Genomic DNA, 19826 nt, shown 5'->3' with positions numbered 1-19826 from the left:
CTACGGCCGCCCATACCACGTGATAACTGACCACCATTCCCTGTGCTGGCTTTCTTCATTGATAGAGCCTTCTCTCAAGAAGGCTCTCTCGAGGTCTAGTTCGATGGGCGCTCCGACTACAAGAGTAAAACATTCGCGTGCTCTACCGTTCCGGCAGAAAACACTCCGACGCACACACTTTGCCTCGCTCCCCACTACACGGCGCGACTAATTCTCCTAACGTCCCGTTATCCGAGTCGTCCCTCTCTGCTACGAACATTGTTTTGGAGCAGAAGGACACATGGACTGTTTCGACTTCCTGCAGCATCCATCGGCACGCCATGCCAGCCGTGCGTTACGCCGCCAAGCACACCACTTCTCCGTTCGTGATGGGTTTCTATACCGCCGTAACTGTATACCTTACCAACGGCCGAAAATGGCTGCTTGTGATCCCTCAGCATCTCCGTTCGGATATCTGTGCGGCGTTTCACGGCGACCCACAGTGCGCACATGCACGTGTGCTAAAGACCTACACACGCCTACGACTTCGTTATTACTGGCGCGGCATGTACCGCTACGTCCGTCACTATGTACTCTCCTGCCTCGCGTGCCAACGTCGCAAGGATCCTCCTCGTCATTCAGCTGCCCCACTGCAACCTTTGCCTTGCCCAGGACATGCATTTGATCGGGTAGGAGTTGATCTTTATGGTCCCCTACCAAGCACTCCAGTGGGCAACCGATGTAAATCGTGGCCATCGACCATCTTACACGTTATGCGGAAACTTAACATTTGCCTAGCGCTACTGCGCGCGATGTTGCCTCGTTTCTCCTGCTCCACGTCATACTTCGCCATGGGGCCCCAAGAGAATTACTGAGTGACCGAGGCCGCGTATTTCTCTCCGACGTTATAGAAGCTCTCCTCGAAAAATGCCGCATAATTCACCGCACAGCAACGGCATACCACCCACAGACTAATGGGACGGCCGAACGCTTCAATCGCACTCTTGGCGACATGTTGGCCACGTACGTCGCATCTGACCACAGCAACTGGGACCATGTTCTCCCATTTGTAACATACGCTTATAAAACCGCTACTCAGACCCCTACAGGATTTTCCCCCTTCTTCCTACTTATGGGCGTCAGCCATCCTCCACAATGGATACCATTCTTCCGCGTAGCGCTGATGCCGTGAAATCTACTCCCATATCCGAAGCTGCTGCGCACGTAGAAGAGTGTCGAAAGCTCCCTCGCATGTTGACGTCGGAGGACCAGTAACGCCAGAAGCACCGCCGAGATCTTGCCGTCGCGCCAGCATCTTATGATCCTCAACTCGCTAGTGTGGCTTTGGGTGCCTGCCACGAGCCCCGGACTGTCACCGACACCTACTCTCGAAGTACCAGAGTCCCTACCGTGTGGTGAAGCAAACGTATCCCGTTAATTATATCGCGGAGCCCCTTCAAACATCTTCGGACAAGCGCCGCTGAAAGCTCCAAATTGTGCATGTCGAACGTTTAAAGCGTTACTATACGATCCGCCTGTGCTATCCTACCTGGCCGGGACGGCTTCGTTTTCCCGGGGGAGATCACTGTAGCGGAATCCTAATGGGCAGTGGGGATGTGGCTTAAGAGAAGAGTACAACGGGTTGGCCATAAACCTTTGTTCTGGTGTCTGATGCTGTCCTGCACGTGTGTCACTTCTCGCTGCTCGTCTCTACCATCTGAGGACTAGCTTACCTAGAACGCCTCTTGTGCGTATATATATATATATATATATATATGGCGCGATTCTTTGGGATCCGCGGTTCATACTGGTTGTAGCGCATGTGTGAAAATAAGGAACGTACAGACGGGTCCACTGTTAACGGGAACACTTGCGTGCAGGGCATGTGTGGATTTCTCTCTCTAGCAGAAACATAGTGGCTTAGATTTGCATAAAACTACTGGCGGTTGACAGTTCTGCCTCTTTTTTGACAGACTCGTGCAGTGCATGAACAATGTTTCCCTGTCCACTTGCTGTTAGAGGGCCAGCAAAATGAAAGGTGCTCGTTGGAGCGTTCCCTTTAACAGTGGACCGTACTGTACATAGATAATTCAGACTCACGACATAAACAAGACTGGTGCCTTGTGCGTTACTGAACCATTGGTCGAGCTGTCCAAGAAATGAAGATGGGTATTTATCACTGGACAATATATGACATTATTTTTCTGCGCGAGGGCACTGCGGTGGCCTGCATGATGCTTGAGTGGGTTGACGCTAAAGTTGAAATCCTACATTACTGGCTCACACCTACTTTGGGGGATTGGCCAATAAGCGGATAGTCTAAGAATAAATGGGCATAGATAAATTGTATGACTTGAAAATTTTAGATGAGTCGATATAAATTAACAACGACACCTTAGGAAAGTTGACCAAAACCGCACTCATTCAGTTAAACATTTTTCAAAAGCGGAGCGAACGTCCCCGTGACAATGTCCTAATGAGAAGGCTCGTAAAACATATTGTTTGAAATCGCTAGATCCAATCCGATTCCACGAAAGGCTGCTTCACACTCCTTTTTTTCTTCTTCATTCGTCATACCTTGTCTGATATTGATGTTGTCTTCACCTAAGTACGCTAGCAAACCTCAATAACAACTGTTAGTTGCAAGTCAGCGCTTTATCCTGTCTCTTCTTGCTTTCTTTTTTTCGTTATTAAAATGATAAATAGGAGAGGTTGCTGTCTTCAGGGAACATACAACCAGTATCGGGGGCCGCATAAATGCGAAAGACGTCCTATTTCGCCATCGTTTGTGCAGCGTACGGTTGGCTTCCACAATCTCACTGGGCGCGTTAAATCTTCCTTTGCTTCACCAATCGCACTGCTATGTTGATAAAGATATCGGGAGCAAATATTCAGCTCTTGTTTATATATGCGTTAAGTTTATTTTAGCTCGTTTAGCGCGTGACAGAGCAACGCTTCATGATTTCTTCTTCTTCAAAGCTTTATTGTTTATCCTGTAGATGGCGCGAATGCACCAGCCTGGCTACTACCACGACCGCATCAGGAAGTCTAGCCTCCTGGCCCTATCGTGGGCGTACTGGACAGCCAGGACTTGATTGTGGTAAGCTGGTGATTTGACGAGTCTTTCAAAGCGGTCCCGCGTAATACCGGGTACCGGTGAACTGCAGTCCCAGAGAATGCGTTCTAACGTGCATCCTCCGTTATTGTTCCCTCAGCGAAGTGTATTTTATAAAAGCGATCGAAGGAGTTATCTTTCCCACAAGTAGTATCGCCTTTTTAACGAAGCTGCAATCAAAATAAAATAACAGCAACGCTAAACCTGGCGTAGATGAAGCTCCCGAAAATCATTACTAGAGCGCATCTTTTGACCAAACACCAGCAGACACGGGCGATATTCTGAATATTACTCCGTACGTTCGAGGCATTTAGATGTACGCTGCTTCGTTATGACAGGAATTCGCTGTAGTGATCGAACCGCAGCACTTCCGGCGCACTCTAATAAGACCCGCACATAAGGTTTCAGTCAACGTGACCGCTCTACGAAAGTGGAGATTAGATTGCATAACCATACATTATGCTACAGCCGGGTAATATCTTATCGCAATGTTACTGTGCAGCAACGAATATTTCACTGCTCATATCATCTTCAGATGTTACTTAACGTCAGCCCTGCCGTTTACCATTAATCATCTGGCAATAAGCAGCCCCCAGCAACACAGCAAACTTGAATGATAAATGAAAAACACGGAATGCTTTCCCTACCTAATGACAGATAATTGTTTCATGTCAGGCTTTCATTGTAGTGGTCATTATTAGCGTGCCTTCGGTTGTTCGTGTCTTCCTGTCTTTCCGTGATTGCGTAAAGCCTTTGTTATCTTCCTGATATTCTACAATTTCAGTGCCCAGGAGTCACCGTTAATCGTACGCTAGCGAATAATTTATGTAGCCAAGAAATGAGGTTTCATGCGCATATTTTTCCCGTATAATAAGCCATCTCTACTTTTTTCTTATTATTTATTAATCCCATTTTCACCTGTCGGAGCGTTCGCGAATCGTAGTTTTGGCCCGTAAAATCTCTGATATTATTATTTATCTTCGTGCCGGCCGGGTGCAAATTAGAAAGGCATTTTGAGACTTTGCGCACTGTACTGCGTTCCAATTCATCGTCACTTATGTCGTCGGCTCCATTTATGTCGTCAAGGCGTTTACTTTTGACACCTGTGAATGCGAGTGGTGAATTTGTGGCGGCTGCGTGGGCTGTGTGGCGGTGGAGCCACCGCAGTATGAATTCCTGAGTAAAACGCGCGATCACCATGCTGAAACGATTCGCATAAAGGCAAAGGCATTGCACAGGTATCTGTCGAAACGTGCGCTCAACAATGTACCAGCTACCATCCTTTTTTAGCGGCAGTATAATGCGCTTTCGAAAGAGAAGCATGACGACAAACTAAAAAAGAAACAAGAACTTAAGGATGAACTAGACAACATTTGCACAGTGAGATTCTGGGCAGGACTGTCATTACGTGCTTTAAGGACAACCGTATCATCGCTGATCTCCTAATAATTTATTACAAAGTAAATACAAGAAAAGCACACCTTTCGTCTTGTTTATGCGAATAATATTGAAAGGTTAACTGAGGAAACTAAATTTAAAGAAAGTAAATCCTATCATGTTTCCATACACCGCTCATTTCTCTAAAACTTCTTTGTTGACTTCCAAGTTTCCATCCCGCAAGTAAGCACCGGTTGTGCCCCGAGCAAGAAGGACAAAGTAACAAACAAAAAAAGATGGCTTGATTTGAAAGAGGTATACCTTCAATAAGCACCAAAATTGACCTTAAATTTGCCTTAAAGAAGCACGAAAATTGACCTTAAAGACTTCGAAATGTCGCTCCGGCGAGAATAAAGCGGACGTAAAAATAACGCGATATGAACGATATGAAGCACGAAGGAGTAGGACGTTAATGCGGCTCGTATCAACGGTCACAAAACAGAATGCCGCAAAGGGTCGCGACAAGACCATACTTCCCACGTTAAGAAACACAGACGGAAACAAAACTTGATACAGACTTACTCTTTTTCTTCGTCCGCGAAAATGACTACGCGTGGCAAAAGCGGCCTACGCGCTGCTTTCACCATCGTCGCTAATGGCACCGACAGCTGTGTCGCCCTGTTAAAAGCCACACTGAAAGAGAATAGGTTAATGGGACCATCCTAATTGAAGCACGCCACAAAGAGGCGAATATTCGTGAGCGGATACAAAAAAAGCTTTAGAGACATGTTTTTAACGGGAGCGACTAGTAAAAACACTAGAAGAAAAATGTTAATCTCTAGAGGTATTTTTCCGCAAGGACACAGGCTGCTGAGACGGGCAACATCACTGTGATCAACAGACTCGCCTCGTAATGCGTGGGGTCACCTCGGCCGCATTACACGAGTGTCATGTAGAGAAGAGGTCGCGTAGGAAGACGTAAATCGGCGTTGTTCATATATACGTATGTTTTCTGCTTTTCGTACGGCCTTCTTCTATTTGTCATAATGGCCTAACGGAGCTTCGCGCTTTTGCTTGTTACGACCGAGCTCAGCCCCGCCATAGGGCAACATCGTCGTGACGTTGTCCTATGGCGATGACAGTAACGTGGTTGTTTTCAGGTCAAGTCGTGGCTGTTTGCGGGTCAACGTAGCGAGTCGTCGGTAAATATCAGGGGAAACAAGAAAATAGAGGGGTAAGAGGACTTATGCGTCCTACGTCCATGAAAGGGCTTCTGGTGGGTAATTAAGGGGTCTCAAAATACGCCTCCAAGCCTAGCGTTTAGTTACAAGGTGGCGCGCCGTGGTGAAGCAAACTTTTCAGCCGTTCTTACTTGAGCTCCTTTCACACTTCGAGGATGCCTTACAGGCAACAAGTTCTAAAAACAAATCTAGAAAATAAAGGTAGTGGTAATACCTCGCTTTCCGACGGGCGCGAAGACGCCGACGACAGTGCCAGAGTGGGCGCGAGCTAGAAAGAAAAGAAGAAAGATGACATTCTTGCTAGCATAGTCGATGGGTAGTGCGCTCTACAGCGTGGCCGGGAATTTTCGATACGTAATTTAATGCATAAGACGTCTTATAAACGTCTTAAAACGTGTTTTACACGTCTGCAAGATGTCTAAAACACGTCTTTTACAAAGTAATTATTAGATGGCGACATTTGCCGCATTGACACATACTAATATGAATCTGTCTTTGCAGCAATTCTGATACTACCATCCGGAACCCAGTGGCAATGCAAGAAATTTATTTTTGCGTTGCGAGAAACGAAAGTTTTATCTCTACTTTCAGTGTTATTTTTTTATATTTTTTTTAAGCGAGCGGGTTCGGCAGACGCAGACAGCACCACAGAAATGAAAGTCTGAAGCTTAATGTTGAAACGTCTGCAATGGCTGGCTTTTGGTTTATGATTTTTATGTGTATGCTAAAAGAGCGATAAATTGAGATGATGTGCTTTTGCATTTTATATTTTATTGCGCTGTGTACTTGATCACGCTAGTGGGGAACGAAACGAGCGTTGTTAAAGACGGGTTCACGAGGGGACACGAAGGTGTGATTACGTTCCTTCAAGTCAGCACATGGAGCAAGATAATAAGAATATATCTGGGTGAATACATACAAAATATCGAATAGAAATTGAATAGCTCGTGCTACATCTTCTATGAGCACTGGATTCGAAAATTTAGTATTCGAAGCAGCCGTATATTCGTATCTCTTTACTATATAAGTAGCCCTTATCTTAAGTAAACTTATGCTCCGATACCATATGTATCCAATATAACTCTTAATTCGAGTCAGGGCCATCTATTTCTTACCAGTTTTATTTTACACAAGACCTTTTCTGAATATGGATTCGGAAAACCGGAAGTAAGTGCTCGACCGGAAGTGCTCGAAAGAGAAAGAAGAGTGGAACTCGTTTCTCGTGCCACTAACAACGACACTTGTTGGAATCTCGAAGGAGACGCAACAATCAACTTGGGTACTGTACAAAATTATTCCTCAGCATGACAGCTGCTGTAATTGCGCAGAGGCGGCTGCATTCCTTAACAGATGCACTGGCCCCATAGCTGACGCTCAGTAATTTGACGTCGTTCAGTGAGAACGGCTTGCTTTTAAGTACGCAGGATTTATCTCAATCTGTCGTAACTTATTAACTGACCAATCCCATCTTATTTTCATCTATTAGAGCAATGTATAGTGCTGCACTATCACGCATAGACAGTACATCCCTTAACCCGTTTGGGTACTGTCATGGCTAGTTAAACATGTGTAATTCAAAACAACTTTTTGTTAGTTACAAGCTCCGCAGTGATTCGGACGTTCGTAATTGTGAACAGTGTGATGCAGCCATGGGTGGTATACATAGAGGCAAAGTTGTCGCGCTTCCAAGCTCGAGGCCGCGGGTTCGACTCCCGGCGACGGCGGCCGCATTTAGATGGAATCGAAATACAAGAGCATCCGTGTACTCATATTTAGTTGCGCGTTAAGGAAGCACAAGCAGTCTACACTAATACGGAGTCCCGCACTAAGGCGTGCTTCATAATCATATATTGTTGTTCTGGCACATAAAAGCCTAGATATTATTATGACATATTAATTTTTTTTTCGTGTACATAGAAGTCCAATCTCTTTTTCTATCAAACGAACTCTGCGCAAGCTTCGGAATTTAGCTCACTTTAGAGATGTGAATGCGATATTCAACTCCATGTTCGGGAATCTCTTTTTTTGTTTTTTTTTGTTTTTTATGTTCCTGCTGAATCCTATTAGGAGCAGTGGCGTAGTGTTTGTGGGGGGAGGGGGGGAGTCAAACCCCCTTCCATCAATTTCTTTTTGTTTTTTTATGTTCCTGCTGAATGCCATTAGGAACAGTGGCATAGCCAGGGGTGTACGTGTGTGTGTGGGGGGGGGGGGGTATTTTTGCATGTGTATATATAGACGCACACATACAAATGCACACATGAACATACATAGCCCCCCCCCTCCCCTGAAAATTTTCTGTCTTCGCCACTGATTAGAAGATTTTTACGTATGTCGTTACCGCCACACCGCATTAACAGGTTTTTCAAACACCATCTCGCACCTCTTTAATGACCCTGTACGAATCCCCATCACGGTATAGCAGCTGCCGAAAGCGAGTCCGAGTCGGTAAAGTGAGGACCGCTTTCTGCATCTGACCCCATTTATTATCGCCGCAAAACAACTCGCGCCCGCGCATACCGCAACACACACCACGTACGGCAACACCCGCAAGTGCGAAGAGTGCCGTCCACGCAAGCACACACACACACAAAAAGCTCGTTCCATCTTCGTCATTCTAATGAGAACGAAGGATTAGCACAGCGAATTAAAATCGGGGAACCGGATACAGAGACCCGTACGTAGGAGAGCGTGCAAGCAGCAGCCTTTGCTCGCGTTCCGTGCAGCGGCGCGTGGCGTTTCCTTTTGTTCCACGGGAGCTATACGCTTTCCCCGAAATCACGTCCCCGTAATCCCCTTCGAAATCCACTTCGTGAGGAAACGAAGTCTCTCGTGCCATCAGTGTGGCGGCCGCGTTGTGGTTCGTTGTTCCCGCGAACGGAAAGGAACGGCGGAAACGCGGCCCAGTCTTGCGGAATCCGAGGTATAGACCCTGTCCATTTTATTTTGTTTTGTTTTCTTTTCTTCAACTAAAGGACGCTGCAACTCTGTACCCGAGGAGTCGTCGCATTAATTTTCTTCTTACGATGCAAATGCAGCATCGCTTCGCTCGTCCGGAAATGTTAGCGAAAGGACTATCCTTGACACTGGAGATAGATCGCCGAATTCATTCGAAGCTACTGCAGTGCGACGCTTTTCTACGGACGCGAAATAAATGAATTGACGCGGAAATAATTTTGACAACGCCTGCGTGGATGCGCACACGGCGCACGAGTCAGTCGATGTTGTACAACAACAGAGGCAATACAGATCTATGGAACGTAAAGCTTATAGGCGCAGGCAGATTTTTTGTTTTTGTTTTGTCTGGGGAGGGGGGGGGGATAAATTGAATCTAGTGGGTGTGTCTAAGTGAGAAGGGGGAGGGGGGGCGAAGCGGGGGTTATTACGAATTTTCTATTCGTGTCGATGTGGTTCCGTAGCATTGGCTACGTTTGTGACTCCGATGGACAAGGAACGCGAATAATTAGTACTTCATTTTCTAGGAGGAATGTAGTCGTGCGTATATGTACGACTACATTCGTCGCATAAGGACGAACAAAGGTACTACGCACACGTCCATCTGACTTTATTAAGCAAAATTTTCCGTTGAAAGAAAAAGTATTAATACAAATTCCGAGCGTGCCTTCAGAAAAACAAGAAGAGGGGTAGTTGGGGGGGGGGGGGGGGGAGGTTGTACAACCACCTGCCCTAGGGCATGTGTAAGGAAATCTCTGGTACCCACAAGGCTTTTCGGTCGTGACGCCTGTTTGTGAACGGTCTTTCGCGCCCGCAAATAATGTGCCCAACTTACTGATTGGATAGTACTTGCCCGTACGAAGTCATTCTAGCGTATAGGAATCTATATTATAATACGTACGTCGGACCAACCCACCGCATACACTACAGAAGCACACTACGTATACAAACAACTCACAAGTACTAGAAGAGCGTCACTACACAATCAACCAGGGTCCGTATTCACAAGAACGTCTTACGCTTAAAATTTTTGTGAGCGAATATTACAGCCAATCCCATTGCGGGAGATTACTGTAGCCGGCTGACAATGGGAAAAAGCACTTAGGAAGTTTTGTGAATTCTGCCACAGCACAGGAAGTACGGGCGAGTACCTAGGACACTCATCCCCTACATTGCGGGGAAACACGGCTCGGTATTACCGGGTCGCACCTGCGGTAATTGGCAAGATGCCTCTCCGCACGCGCTCGCGGTGGCCTTACGTGTAAGTACACGCGCGTTCGGATAGGGTACGCTGCTGTGAACTGTCCCGAAACGTGCAAAAGCTGCGACCTTTTTGATATCCGCAGTGTAGTGGTGCCTGTTTCGACGCTACTTCGCTTCATTTTTCACGTCTCCGGTCGAACGAAACGTGTCGAAACCGCCCGGAAAGCGCATTACGGGGTATTTGTCTAAGCGCTCTCAGTGGGCCTTTAATGCCCGCAACCACGGATTGGTCACACCACCCCTGCTAAACAGTCCACGTGGAAAACGCATTTCAGCGTTACACAAGCCGCTCTCTGCAAACAGTTGGTGCCACTTATTCGTTGCTAAAGCCAAGAGTGCTTCACTGTTTCTGCTGTATACCCGAATTAAAGAGTGCAAGAGGATCGAGCATGTTCGACAGAAAATGACTCGGGCACATTCCACACTGGACGATCGTGGAAGCTTCGAAGGTGGCCGCCATCGCAGGGACGCCAACCCTCTGTTTTTGTTATCTTTTGTTGTCCCTTGCCTCATGAGCACGCTTAGTACCAGTATGCCTAGATACAATTCATGTTCGTCGTAAGCTGATTAATTGATTGATTGATTGATTGATTGATTGATTGATTGATTGATTGATTGATTGATTGATTGATTGATTGATTGATTGATTGATTGATTGATTGATTGATTGATTGATTGATTGATTGATTGATTCTCCATGTCCAACACTGGGAATGCCATCTCGCGACACTCACGTTTTGTGCCGTGCTCTCGAATTTACATATTGCTGGCGTCGTCAGCCTGTCAGATTATCTGAGGAACTGGACAACATGGCGGCACTCGACATTGCCCAAAACACCACAGTTTTGTAGCAATTATTATCAAGCAATTATCCCCATCGCTCGCTGCGTCGTCCTCAATTTAAGTAGAACCCTATTTGTAAGTCTCCAGGTTTCTGCTCCGTAGGTAAGCATCGGTAAGATGCAGCTGTTATATAACTTCCTCTTGAGGGATAGTGGTAGACTACCATTCATGATTTGATAATGCTTGCCGAATGAGCCCCATCCCATCCTTATTCCTCTAGTTATTTCACTCTCATGAACCTTAAGAGACAGGAAGAGAGCAGAGTTGGTCAGGGAACAAAAATGGGTTAAGGATATCATAGTTGAAATCAAGAAGAAGAAATGGTTATGGGCCGGGCACGTAGCACTTCGGCAGGATAACCGGTGGTCATTAATGGTAACTGACTGGATTCTAAGAGATGGCAAACGTGTGAGGGGGAAACAGAAAATTAGGTGGGTAGATGAGATTAAGAAGTTCGCAGGTACAACGTGGAAAGCACAGGACCGAGTTGATTGGCGGAACATGGGAGAGGCCTTTGCCCTGCAGTGGGCGTAGACAGGCTGATGATGAATTATCCCCGTTAGCGTAGTGGTTGTTACCATCGTCGCCATCATCAGGTTTCAGTACGATAATGAATTCGGTAGCTTCAAACACGCTCTTTTAATGGTATTTAAAGAAGATGAAGCCTTCGTTCAATCGACATCTTAAAGAGAAGCTGAAGCACTTATAAAAAATGACTTTGGAGTTGTTAATTATAGTTTGAACCCTGCTGAACTTGAAAACCGATGTCAGACTCCTCAAAAGTGAACGCCAATAGCATTTTTGTCAAAAATCAGCGACTGCAGCCGCAGGGCTTCTTGAGACGCTGAGCGAACGCGATGACGTCATATTCGGCCGCACCGCGTCATCTGCAACAGCAGCGCTATTAAAGCGTGCCCTACGTGATAAGCTCCGGCAACACGCGTAGTCGGAGCTAATCACGGAGGCCGAGATACGAGAGACGCTTGTTCACATTGCGCTCGGCTGTGTGTCGTTATGGCAGATATTGCAATCCAGCTACAAAAATTTCAGTGTCTCGATACTTAATTGAGCCTGGGGCACATAAACAACGCTCTCGCAGTTAGTTCGGATCAGTGAGTGGCGGGAACTGTCCATCGGAGTGCAGCACGGCTCCGCCAAAGGTGCCGAATATGACGTAGTTCCGGTGTGTTTGTCTCCACGCCCACGCTTTCGCCGTGCTCACGTGGGTGGAACAAGGCGAACGTTTCTTTCGCGTATTCTTAAGCTCCTGCTGCAACAACCGCGGAAAAAAATTACTACATCGTCGACAATAATGTCGGTCCTTGGTAAGCACAAAGTTTTACCGAATTCTAAAGCCACTTAAGCTCCCCTTAAAGCAAGGATTTATCCGAGCGCCTTTCTTCGTGTGAAGTAAATGAGACAGTCATTTAAAAGTTGCATGCTGTTCGGAGCTCACGAGGACTACCCCGTTCCCTCCCCCCCTCCCCTCCGTTCTTATTCAACAACTCGAACATTTTTGCTGCATTCACTGCATATTTTAATTTTTTGTATTTGTGTAATTGCCATCTTTCTGTATCAGTTAACTTTTATTTTCTTCGATTCCCACCCCCTTCTATAAGAATAGCCCTAATGGTTATTCACGTACCACTCAGACGTAGCGCTGCGCCACCGAAAGTCTGTAATACGCCGTAAGCACTGTACATTCCGAAGCGAAGGAGTACAAGTCGATAGGCAAGAATATGAAGAAGAGAAGAGAGCGAAATAGAAAAGCTTGCGGCCTCGGAGAAACGTGGCATAAAGCGCCCGCCGTCCTTAACCGGTTGCTCACATCTGGAATCCATCATTGACGCGGTCCGATCCGCTAAACCAACAGGGATTAAGCACGTCCGCTAGGCAGCGTGAAAGGAATGGCTTTGCCAGAGCAGGAGTAAAGAGAGAGAGAGAGAGGAGAGAAGGGTAGGAAGAGGGGAAAGAGAAACGGCGGCGATATTTGCGCAACAAGGCCGAAGGATTAAGAAGTGTCGAGGCGCTGGCCACAGCCTCAAGCGGGGGCAACAGCTTTCGGTCGTGCAGACACGTTATACATCAGAGGAGGAGCCTCGTGGGCTGGGGGGTTCGTGCGAAAGCACTAGAAGGGAAACCGTGCGTTTGCCCGGCTTTGCTTTGCACTCGTGGCTTGCCTGCGCGTGGCAGAACCACTCACCCCGAGAAGCTCCTATACGGGGCTGCAGCACGCCTCGATGTGAGCGAGAAAATAAAACAGGCGAACACATATGACCACACTCGCGTATGTTTTCGCCCCACAGGCTGTGAGCTCGTGCGTCTATACTGTATGTCTGAGCAACGCGTCGAGTGCGGCGGCGAGACTAGAGCGAAACAAAACTACTATGCGGAGCGCTGTTTTTTGGCCGACCTCGTCTTTTTTTCTTTCGCTACCCTTGCACTTTCTATCTTTCTCTCTCTCTCTCTCTCTTTCTTTACTTCTCGATCGCGGCAGCCGTATCTCTCGAAAGCTTCTGTGCTAAGCTCTGCACGGCTGTTTGCAGACCGACTGAGTGGCCAAGCCTAAAATATGAGCCACAGCCCCAGCGCTCGTATGTATAGGCTTTTCTCACGCAGGGCGCAGGACTACATGCATAGCTCTCAGAGGGGCCAGCCGCCGTCCTTTTGAGATGAGGCCGCGAGGACAGCGGAACAGTTAAGTGGTGACGCAAAAAGCGAGCGTTACTTACATTATTATAGTTGTACACGAGCGACGGTTGTGGTTTATGGAACCTTGTGAAAAGTGCGCGGCAAAAATAAGTAGATTTACACAGGCAGCGCGAGTCAGCTTCGTATCAGGAAAAGGTGACTTCGTTAGGAATCCGAAGAAATTAGCGCTTTTCAAACGAGGACACAAGAAGACACACTATACACGGGCGCTAACTTCCAACCAACCAATTAGAGCCGGTGTCGTGCGTCTTCTTTTGCATCCTTGTTCAACCAGAGCTATTTTCTTTGACGATAATGTACCAACTAGCTCAAATTTTAAAACCGCTCTGAATTCTATTTATTTAGGTGGTTCTGTTGCTATAGTAACTTCTCGTTTCACTGCGGTGAGTGACGGAGGCCCACCGGGTTTGAAAAATATAACATTGCTAAGAAACCACGGATTAAACTTTAGTTTCAGGCAACGCTTTTCCCTTCGTATTATCGATTTTCGTATTATTACACGTCGCTTTAGCTGCTAGATGCGTGAGATAGTCCACGTCAACGTTCTAGTATGTATCTGTAAGCATTGTACGTATTGTATGTGCCACGCGTTGCATGCGAGTTTCTATGTGAACTTTCAACAGCGAGTGTCCGCTGCAGCGCAGACGAGGCGGCCTGCAGCTGTACGATCTGCTGGCAAGATCACAAATGCCTCAAAATAGGAAGTTGTTGGGCTAGTTGGTTAAGAATCTTGCGAAGGGGTTCGCAGAAACGATATGGCGGTATTTATGTCTTTTTTTAGAGCAGAAATTATTTTGTTGTGACAGCGCTTGCCCGTAAACTTTCGCGGTGGGTAGTTTGTCATAATAAAATCAGTCGCAAGCGAGCGTCTTTTTTGTACTGTGTACTTCCTTCTGAATCGCTTCTGCGCTCCCTTTCGCAAGATCACAAATTCTGACACGCAAGGCAAACACAATGGAAACGTAGTTATCGGTACGAAGCCCGTACCTCCTGTTTAGTTACACTCGATTTTCTTAGTTCGTCTTCGTCCGCGACCTCCAGCAAGCTTCGTTCGATGTACGCTTTCTCATCGAGTATTCTCGTTAAGCGTGCCTCGTTAAGCAAGCAGCCATACCTGTAATAAAGTTCTCCCGAGAATCAGACAACTACCTCGTCGTCTTTAATCGTGAGCGTACACACCGAAAGAAGCACACGACGGCATAAAACCGTAGCGCTCACACCATGTGTACGCGCATCACTCTTACACAACTCATTTAAGATGAAATTAGCAGCAGTGTAAACAGAAAGTTGCTTGCCTTGCCTGACTGCACCTTTTTCGCGTCAGTGCATGCTAAGAGCATAGGCGCAAAAAGCAAATAAAAGATGATCACTGTCAAAGCACTCCGTACATATGTTTAACCAGCGAAGCTGAAACGCACGACCCCGGTGTTTATAACCGGGTTAATCGCGACATTTTATAATAATAATAATAATAATAATAATAATAATAATAATAATAATAATAATAATAATAATAATAATAATAATAATAATAATAATTGTTGGGGTTTAACGTCCCAAAACCACGATATGATTATGAGAGACGCCGTAGTGGAGGGCTCCGGAAATTGCGACCACCTGGGGTTCTTCAACGTGCACTTAAATCTAAGTACACGGGCCTCAGGCATTTTAGATGCGAAGTATCTTAAGGCGGAGCTCAATCCGGTGGTGGTGGTGGTGGTGGTGGTGGTGGTTGTGGTGGTGGTGTGCGGCGTGACCACCCTTACTGCGCATGCGCATACCCTCTCCACACACCTCCTCTCCACTCACACTCTCCCCTCCCCTCTCCACTTTCCCTCTACCCTCCCCCTTTCCACTCTTCCTCTGAAACGCGGGCTAGACATGCCGAAATTCTCTCCTGCGCAACGCCGCGATGAGCTCGAGCGCATGCGCGTCCCTTCCGCTTCTCTCTCCTCTCCCACGCTGCCCCCCTCTCGCCCGCCTGTCGACCGCGTTCCCCGCTCGCCCTGTGAGAATTAACGGCCAGGCTAGATGGAAGATACGACGCGCGTAGCGTCCCTCTTCGCGTTCCACGACGCGAGGTCGGTAGCATGCCCAACGAACGCCAACGGAACGCGATCGTGCAAGTGCTCCGGCTTCGCATCGCCTCATGGTCCCCTTTAGCGGGAGATGGTGTAATTTTTCGCCTCCATCGAAAATGCGGCCGCCGCGGCCGAGATTCGATCCCAGCAGTCGAGCACCATAACCACTAGACCACCGTGGCGGGTCCGACATTTTATTAAAGTCTCTCTCAAGTATTGGTTACGTCTGTCTTGAAATGTTAATTGGTGTTTACTGCTCTTCTTCCTTTTTAGTGGACCAGTGGTGAGCAGTGGGACTTTCCCAATTTCTGTTTCACGTACGTTCTTGTTACTCAGTAGGCTTTAGCTATGCCAAAACTTTAGATAGAAATGCTAGATAAGAAATGTAAGAGGTGATAAAGAAGGTTATGACCTCTCGCGGTAAACTCGCATCGCGTACTAAAGGCGTGCAGTGAACTTGTGAAAACAAATGTGAACACCACTCCAACGCACACAAAATGTTAATAGCACATATAGGCCACTTGCGTTTGCCACTTGCACTAAAATTTATTCGCCTACAGTAGCGCGAATCACGTGTTTTTACTTTGAAAACACAAGATGGCAGAATGTCGTTCGTCCCTGCACACTCCTTTATGGTTTTATATAGGTTTATAAAGCATCATGAACGAATGAAAATTATAGCCGCGATTGAACACTAATGTCGTAGTCTGCGAGTTGGATTTTTGTCTTTTCTGCGATTTTTGTACAATCGGCACGTGAAGCTTTATAAAGCATCATGGACGAATGAAAATTATAGCCGCGATTGAACACTAATGTCGTAGTCTGCGAGTTGGATTTTTGTCTTTTCTGCGCTTTTTGTACAATCGGCACGTGAAGGTTTATAAAGCATCATGAACGAATGAAAATTATAGCCGCGATTGAACACTAATGTCGTAGTCTGCGAGTTGGATTTTTGTCTTTTCTGCGCTCTTTGTACAATCGGCACGTGAAGGTTTATAAAGCATCATGGACGAATGAAAATTATAGCCGCGATTGAACACTAATGTCGTAGTCTGCGAGTTGGATTTTTGTCTTTTCTGCGCTTTTTGTACAATCGGCACGTGAAGCTTTATAAAGCATCATGGACGAATGAAAATTATAGCCGCGATTGAACACTAATGTCGTAGTCTGCGAGTTGGATTTTTGTCTTTTCTGCGCTTTTTGTACAATCGGCACGTGAAGGTTTATAAAGCATCATGGACGAATGAAAATTATAGCCGCGATTGAACACTAATGTCGTAGTCTGCGAGTTGGATTTTTGTCTTTTCTGCGCTCTTTGTACAATCGGCACGTGAAGGTTTATAAAGCATCATGGACGAATGAAAATTATAGCCGCGATTGAACACTAATGTCGTAGTCTGCGAGTTGGATTTTTGTCTTTTCTGCGCTCTTTGTACAATCGGCACGTGAAGGTTTATAAAGCATCATGGACGAATGAAAATTATAGCCGCGATTGAACACTAATGTCGTAGTCTGCGAGTTGGATTTTTGTCTTTTCTGCGCTCTTTGTACAATCGGCACGTGAAGGGTTTATAAAGCATCATGGACGAATGAAAATTATAGCCGCGATTGAACACTAATGTCGTAGTCTGCGAGTTGGATTTTTGTCTTTTCTGCGCTTTTGTACAATCGGCACGTGAAGCTTTATAAAGCATCATGGACGAATGAAATTATAGCCGCGATTGAACACTAATGTCGTAGTCTGCGAGTTGGATTTTGTCTTTTCTGCGCTCTTTTGTACAATCGGCACGTGAAGGTTTATAAAGCATCATGGACGAATGAAAATTATAGCCGCGATTGAACACTAATGTCGTAGTCTGCGAGTTGGATTTTTGTCTTTTCTGCGCTCTTTGTACAATCGGCACGTGAAGGTTTATAAAGCATCATGGACGAATGAAAATTATAGCCGCGATTGAACACTAATGTCGTAGTCTGCGAGTTGGATTTTTGTCTTTTCTGCGCTTTTTGTACAATCGGCACGTGAAGCTTTATAAAGCATCATGGACGAATGAAAATTATAGCCGCGATTGAACACTAATGTCGTAGTCTGCGAGTTGGATTTTTGTCTTTTCTGCGCTCTTTGTACAATCGGCACGTGAAGGTTTATAAAGCATCATGGACGAATGAAAATTATAGCCGCGATTGAACACTAATGTCGTAGTCTGCGAGTTGGATTTTGTCTTTTCTGCGCTTTTTGTACAATCGGCACGTGAAGCTTTATAAAGCATCATGGACGAATGAAAATTATAGCTGCGATTGAACACTAATGTCGTAGTCTGCGAGTTGGATTTTTGTCTTTTCTGCGCTCTTTGTACAATCGGCACGTGAAGGTTTATAAAGCATCATGGACGAATGAAATTATAGCCGCGATTGAACACTAATGTCGTAGTCTGCGAGTTGGATTTTTGTCTTTTCTGCGCTTTTTGTACAATCGGCACGTGAAGGTTTATAAAGCATCATGAACGAATGAAAATTATAGCCGCGATTGAACACTAATGTCGTAGTCTGCGAGTTCGATTTTTGTCTTTTCTGCGCTCTTTGTACAATCGGCACGTGAAGGTTTATAAAGCATCATGGACGAATGAAAATTATAGCCGCGATTGAACACTAATGTCGTAGTCTGCGAGTTGGATTTTTGTCTTTTCTGCGCTTTTTGTACAATCGGCACGTGAAGGTTTATAAAGCATCATGGACGAATGAAAATTATAGCCGCGATTGAACACTAATGTCGTAGTTTGCGAGTTGGATTTTTGTCTTTTCTGCGCTTTTTGTACAATCGGCACGTGAAGCTTTATAAAGCATCATGGACGAATGAAAATTATAGCCGCGATTGAACACTAATGTCGTAGTCTGCGAGTTGGATTTTTGTCTTTTCTGCGCTTTTTGTACAATCGGCACGTGAAGGTTTATAAAGCATCATGAACGAATGAAAATTATAGCCGCGATTGAACACTAATGTCGTAGTCTGCGAGTTGGGATTTTTGTCTTTTCTGCGCTTTTTGTACAATCGGCACGTGAGCTAGCATATGCTTCCGGAGAACTTGCGTTTGGCCTAGTTGGTGCTTACTATTTGACATTTTGACCGCACAAAAGAGACGAGGACAGAGGGACACCACCCGTGTCGTCGTACCTCCCTCTGTCCTCGTCTTTTTTGTGCGGTCAAAATGTCAATGAGATAGCATATGGTCACGCTGCAACAATATGGATAACGGGTGCTTAGTTGACTGACCTGCCTGAACGTTGTGCTAATTGCTTCCAGAGACCGCGTGAGTTACGACTTTGCAAACTGATAGTGAGCCTCATTACATGTAGCACGGCCGATATCGAACTGCAAGAAAGAGAATAATAAAAGGAAAAGGAAAGAAAAACAAAAAAAAGAATCTTCGAGTAATAGACTAGACGTGCCAGGAGAGCAACGATGCGAAGTGTTTCGATGATCGATGCGGGCGAAACGAACCGCACGACTTGTCGCGAAACTTGGGCGAGAACAAGGCGGGTATGCACTCGAGAGCTTATCTCGTTAAAGTTGAGCGGGACTACCGAACGACCGCTCAATAATACTTCTACGGGACTCTCGCAACGACAAAGCTGTTGAGAAGGAAGCACGGATGCATCGAAGTGCTTTGCGAACTTCGCTCTAGAAAGAGCAGGACCAATAGGTGTACGCGACAAGCGCAAAGTTCAAACGAGCGTCGTCGGCGTGTCTTGAGCCGAATCGCGAAGACACAGCGCTTGTTCTAGAGATAGAGAGAGAGAGATAAACATTTAATGAAGCTGGAGATGTTTGCCTGGCTGTTCGCCTGACATGCTACTCCAGGTGCTGGGTGACGATTATGATATATACAGTGATAACCACATAACACATACAGTCACACAAGTTTACAAAGTTTCGTTCAGGCTCGTGGCCCGCAAGAAAGTCAACAGCGCTTTCGTGGCACGTAGCGCACAGGTGCTGCTTTGCCATGGGCCCAGAACATGTCGCAACTCTAAGCACGATCCCCGTTGAAGATGCAAGGCCGCCTTCAGAGACTGTCTCTCTGATGCGTATCGCTTGCATTCACAAAGAACATGATGTAGATCTTCTTGGACGTTACATTGGACGCACATTGGTGAGTGTTCTAGAGATAGAAGCAAGTTGAGGTGTATCGGTAAGTTACCGTTATGCAATACCAAAAATCAATTGGTAGGAACTTTCTACCGGGAGAGTTCGCAGGCATTGTTTTG

At 46.1% G+C, this 19826-nt stretch overlaps 1 protein-coding gene across 4 annotated transcripts in view; it reads right to left on the bottom strand.

Annotated features, from left to right (window-relative positions):
* Positions 1 to 19826, bottom strand: part of LOC119389933 (uncharacterized) — a 163478-nt gene that overhangs the window by 79471 nt on the left and 64181 nt on the right. For 3 of the 4 annotated variants that reach the window (XM_037657379.2, XM_037657380.2, XM_037657381.2), the window contains exon 2: positions 5927 to 5980. The exons of the other annotated variant lie outside the window; for it this stretch is intronic. In XM_037657379.2, the coding sequence (XP_037513307.1) occupies positions 5927 to 5980 (54 nt within the window). The remainder of the gene's footprint in view (positions 1 to 5926; positions 5981 to 19826) is intronic. 4 annotated transcript variants of the gene reach the window in all.

The sequence above is a fragment of the Rhipicephalus sanguineus genome, chromosome 4 (genome assembly GCF_013339695.2).
Source record: "Rhipicephalus sanguineus isolate Rsan-2018 chromosome 4, BIME_Rsan_1.4, whole genome shotgun sequence".
NCBI classification, from domain to species: domain Eukaryota; kingdom Metazoa; phylum Arthropoda; class Arachnida; order Ixodida; family Ixodidae; genus Rhipicephalus; species Rhipicephalus sanguineus.
Note: the sequence above shows the minus strand (reverse complement) of the source record. Positions and strands in the feature narration are given on the sequence as shown.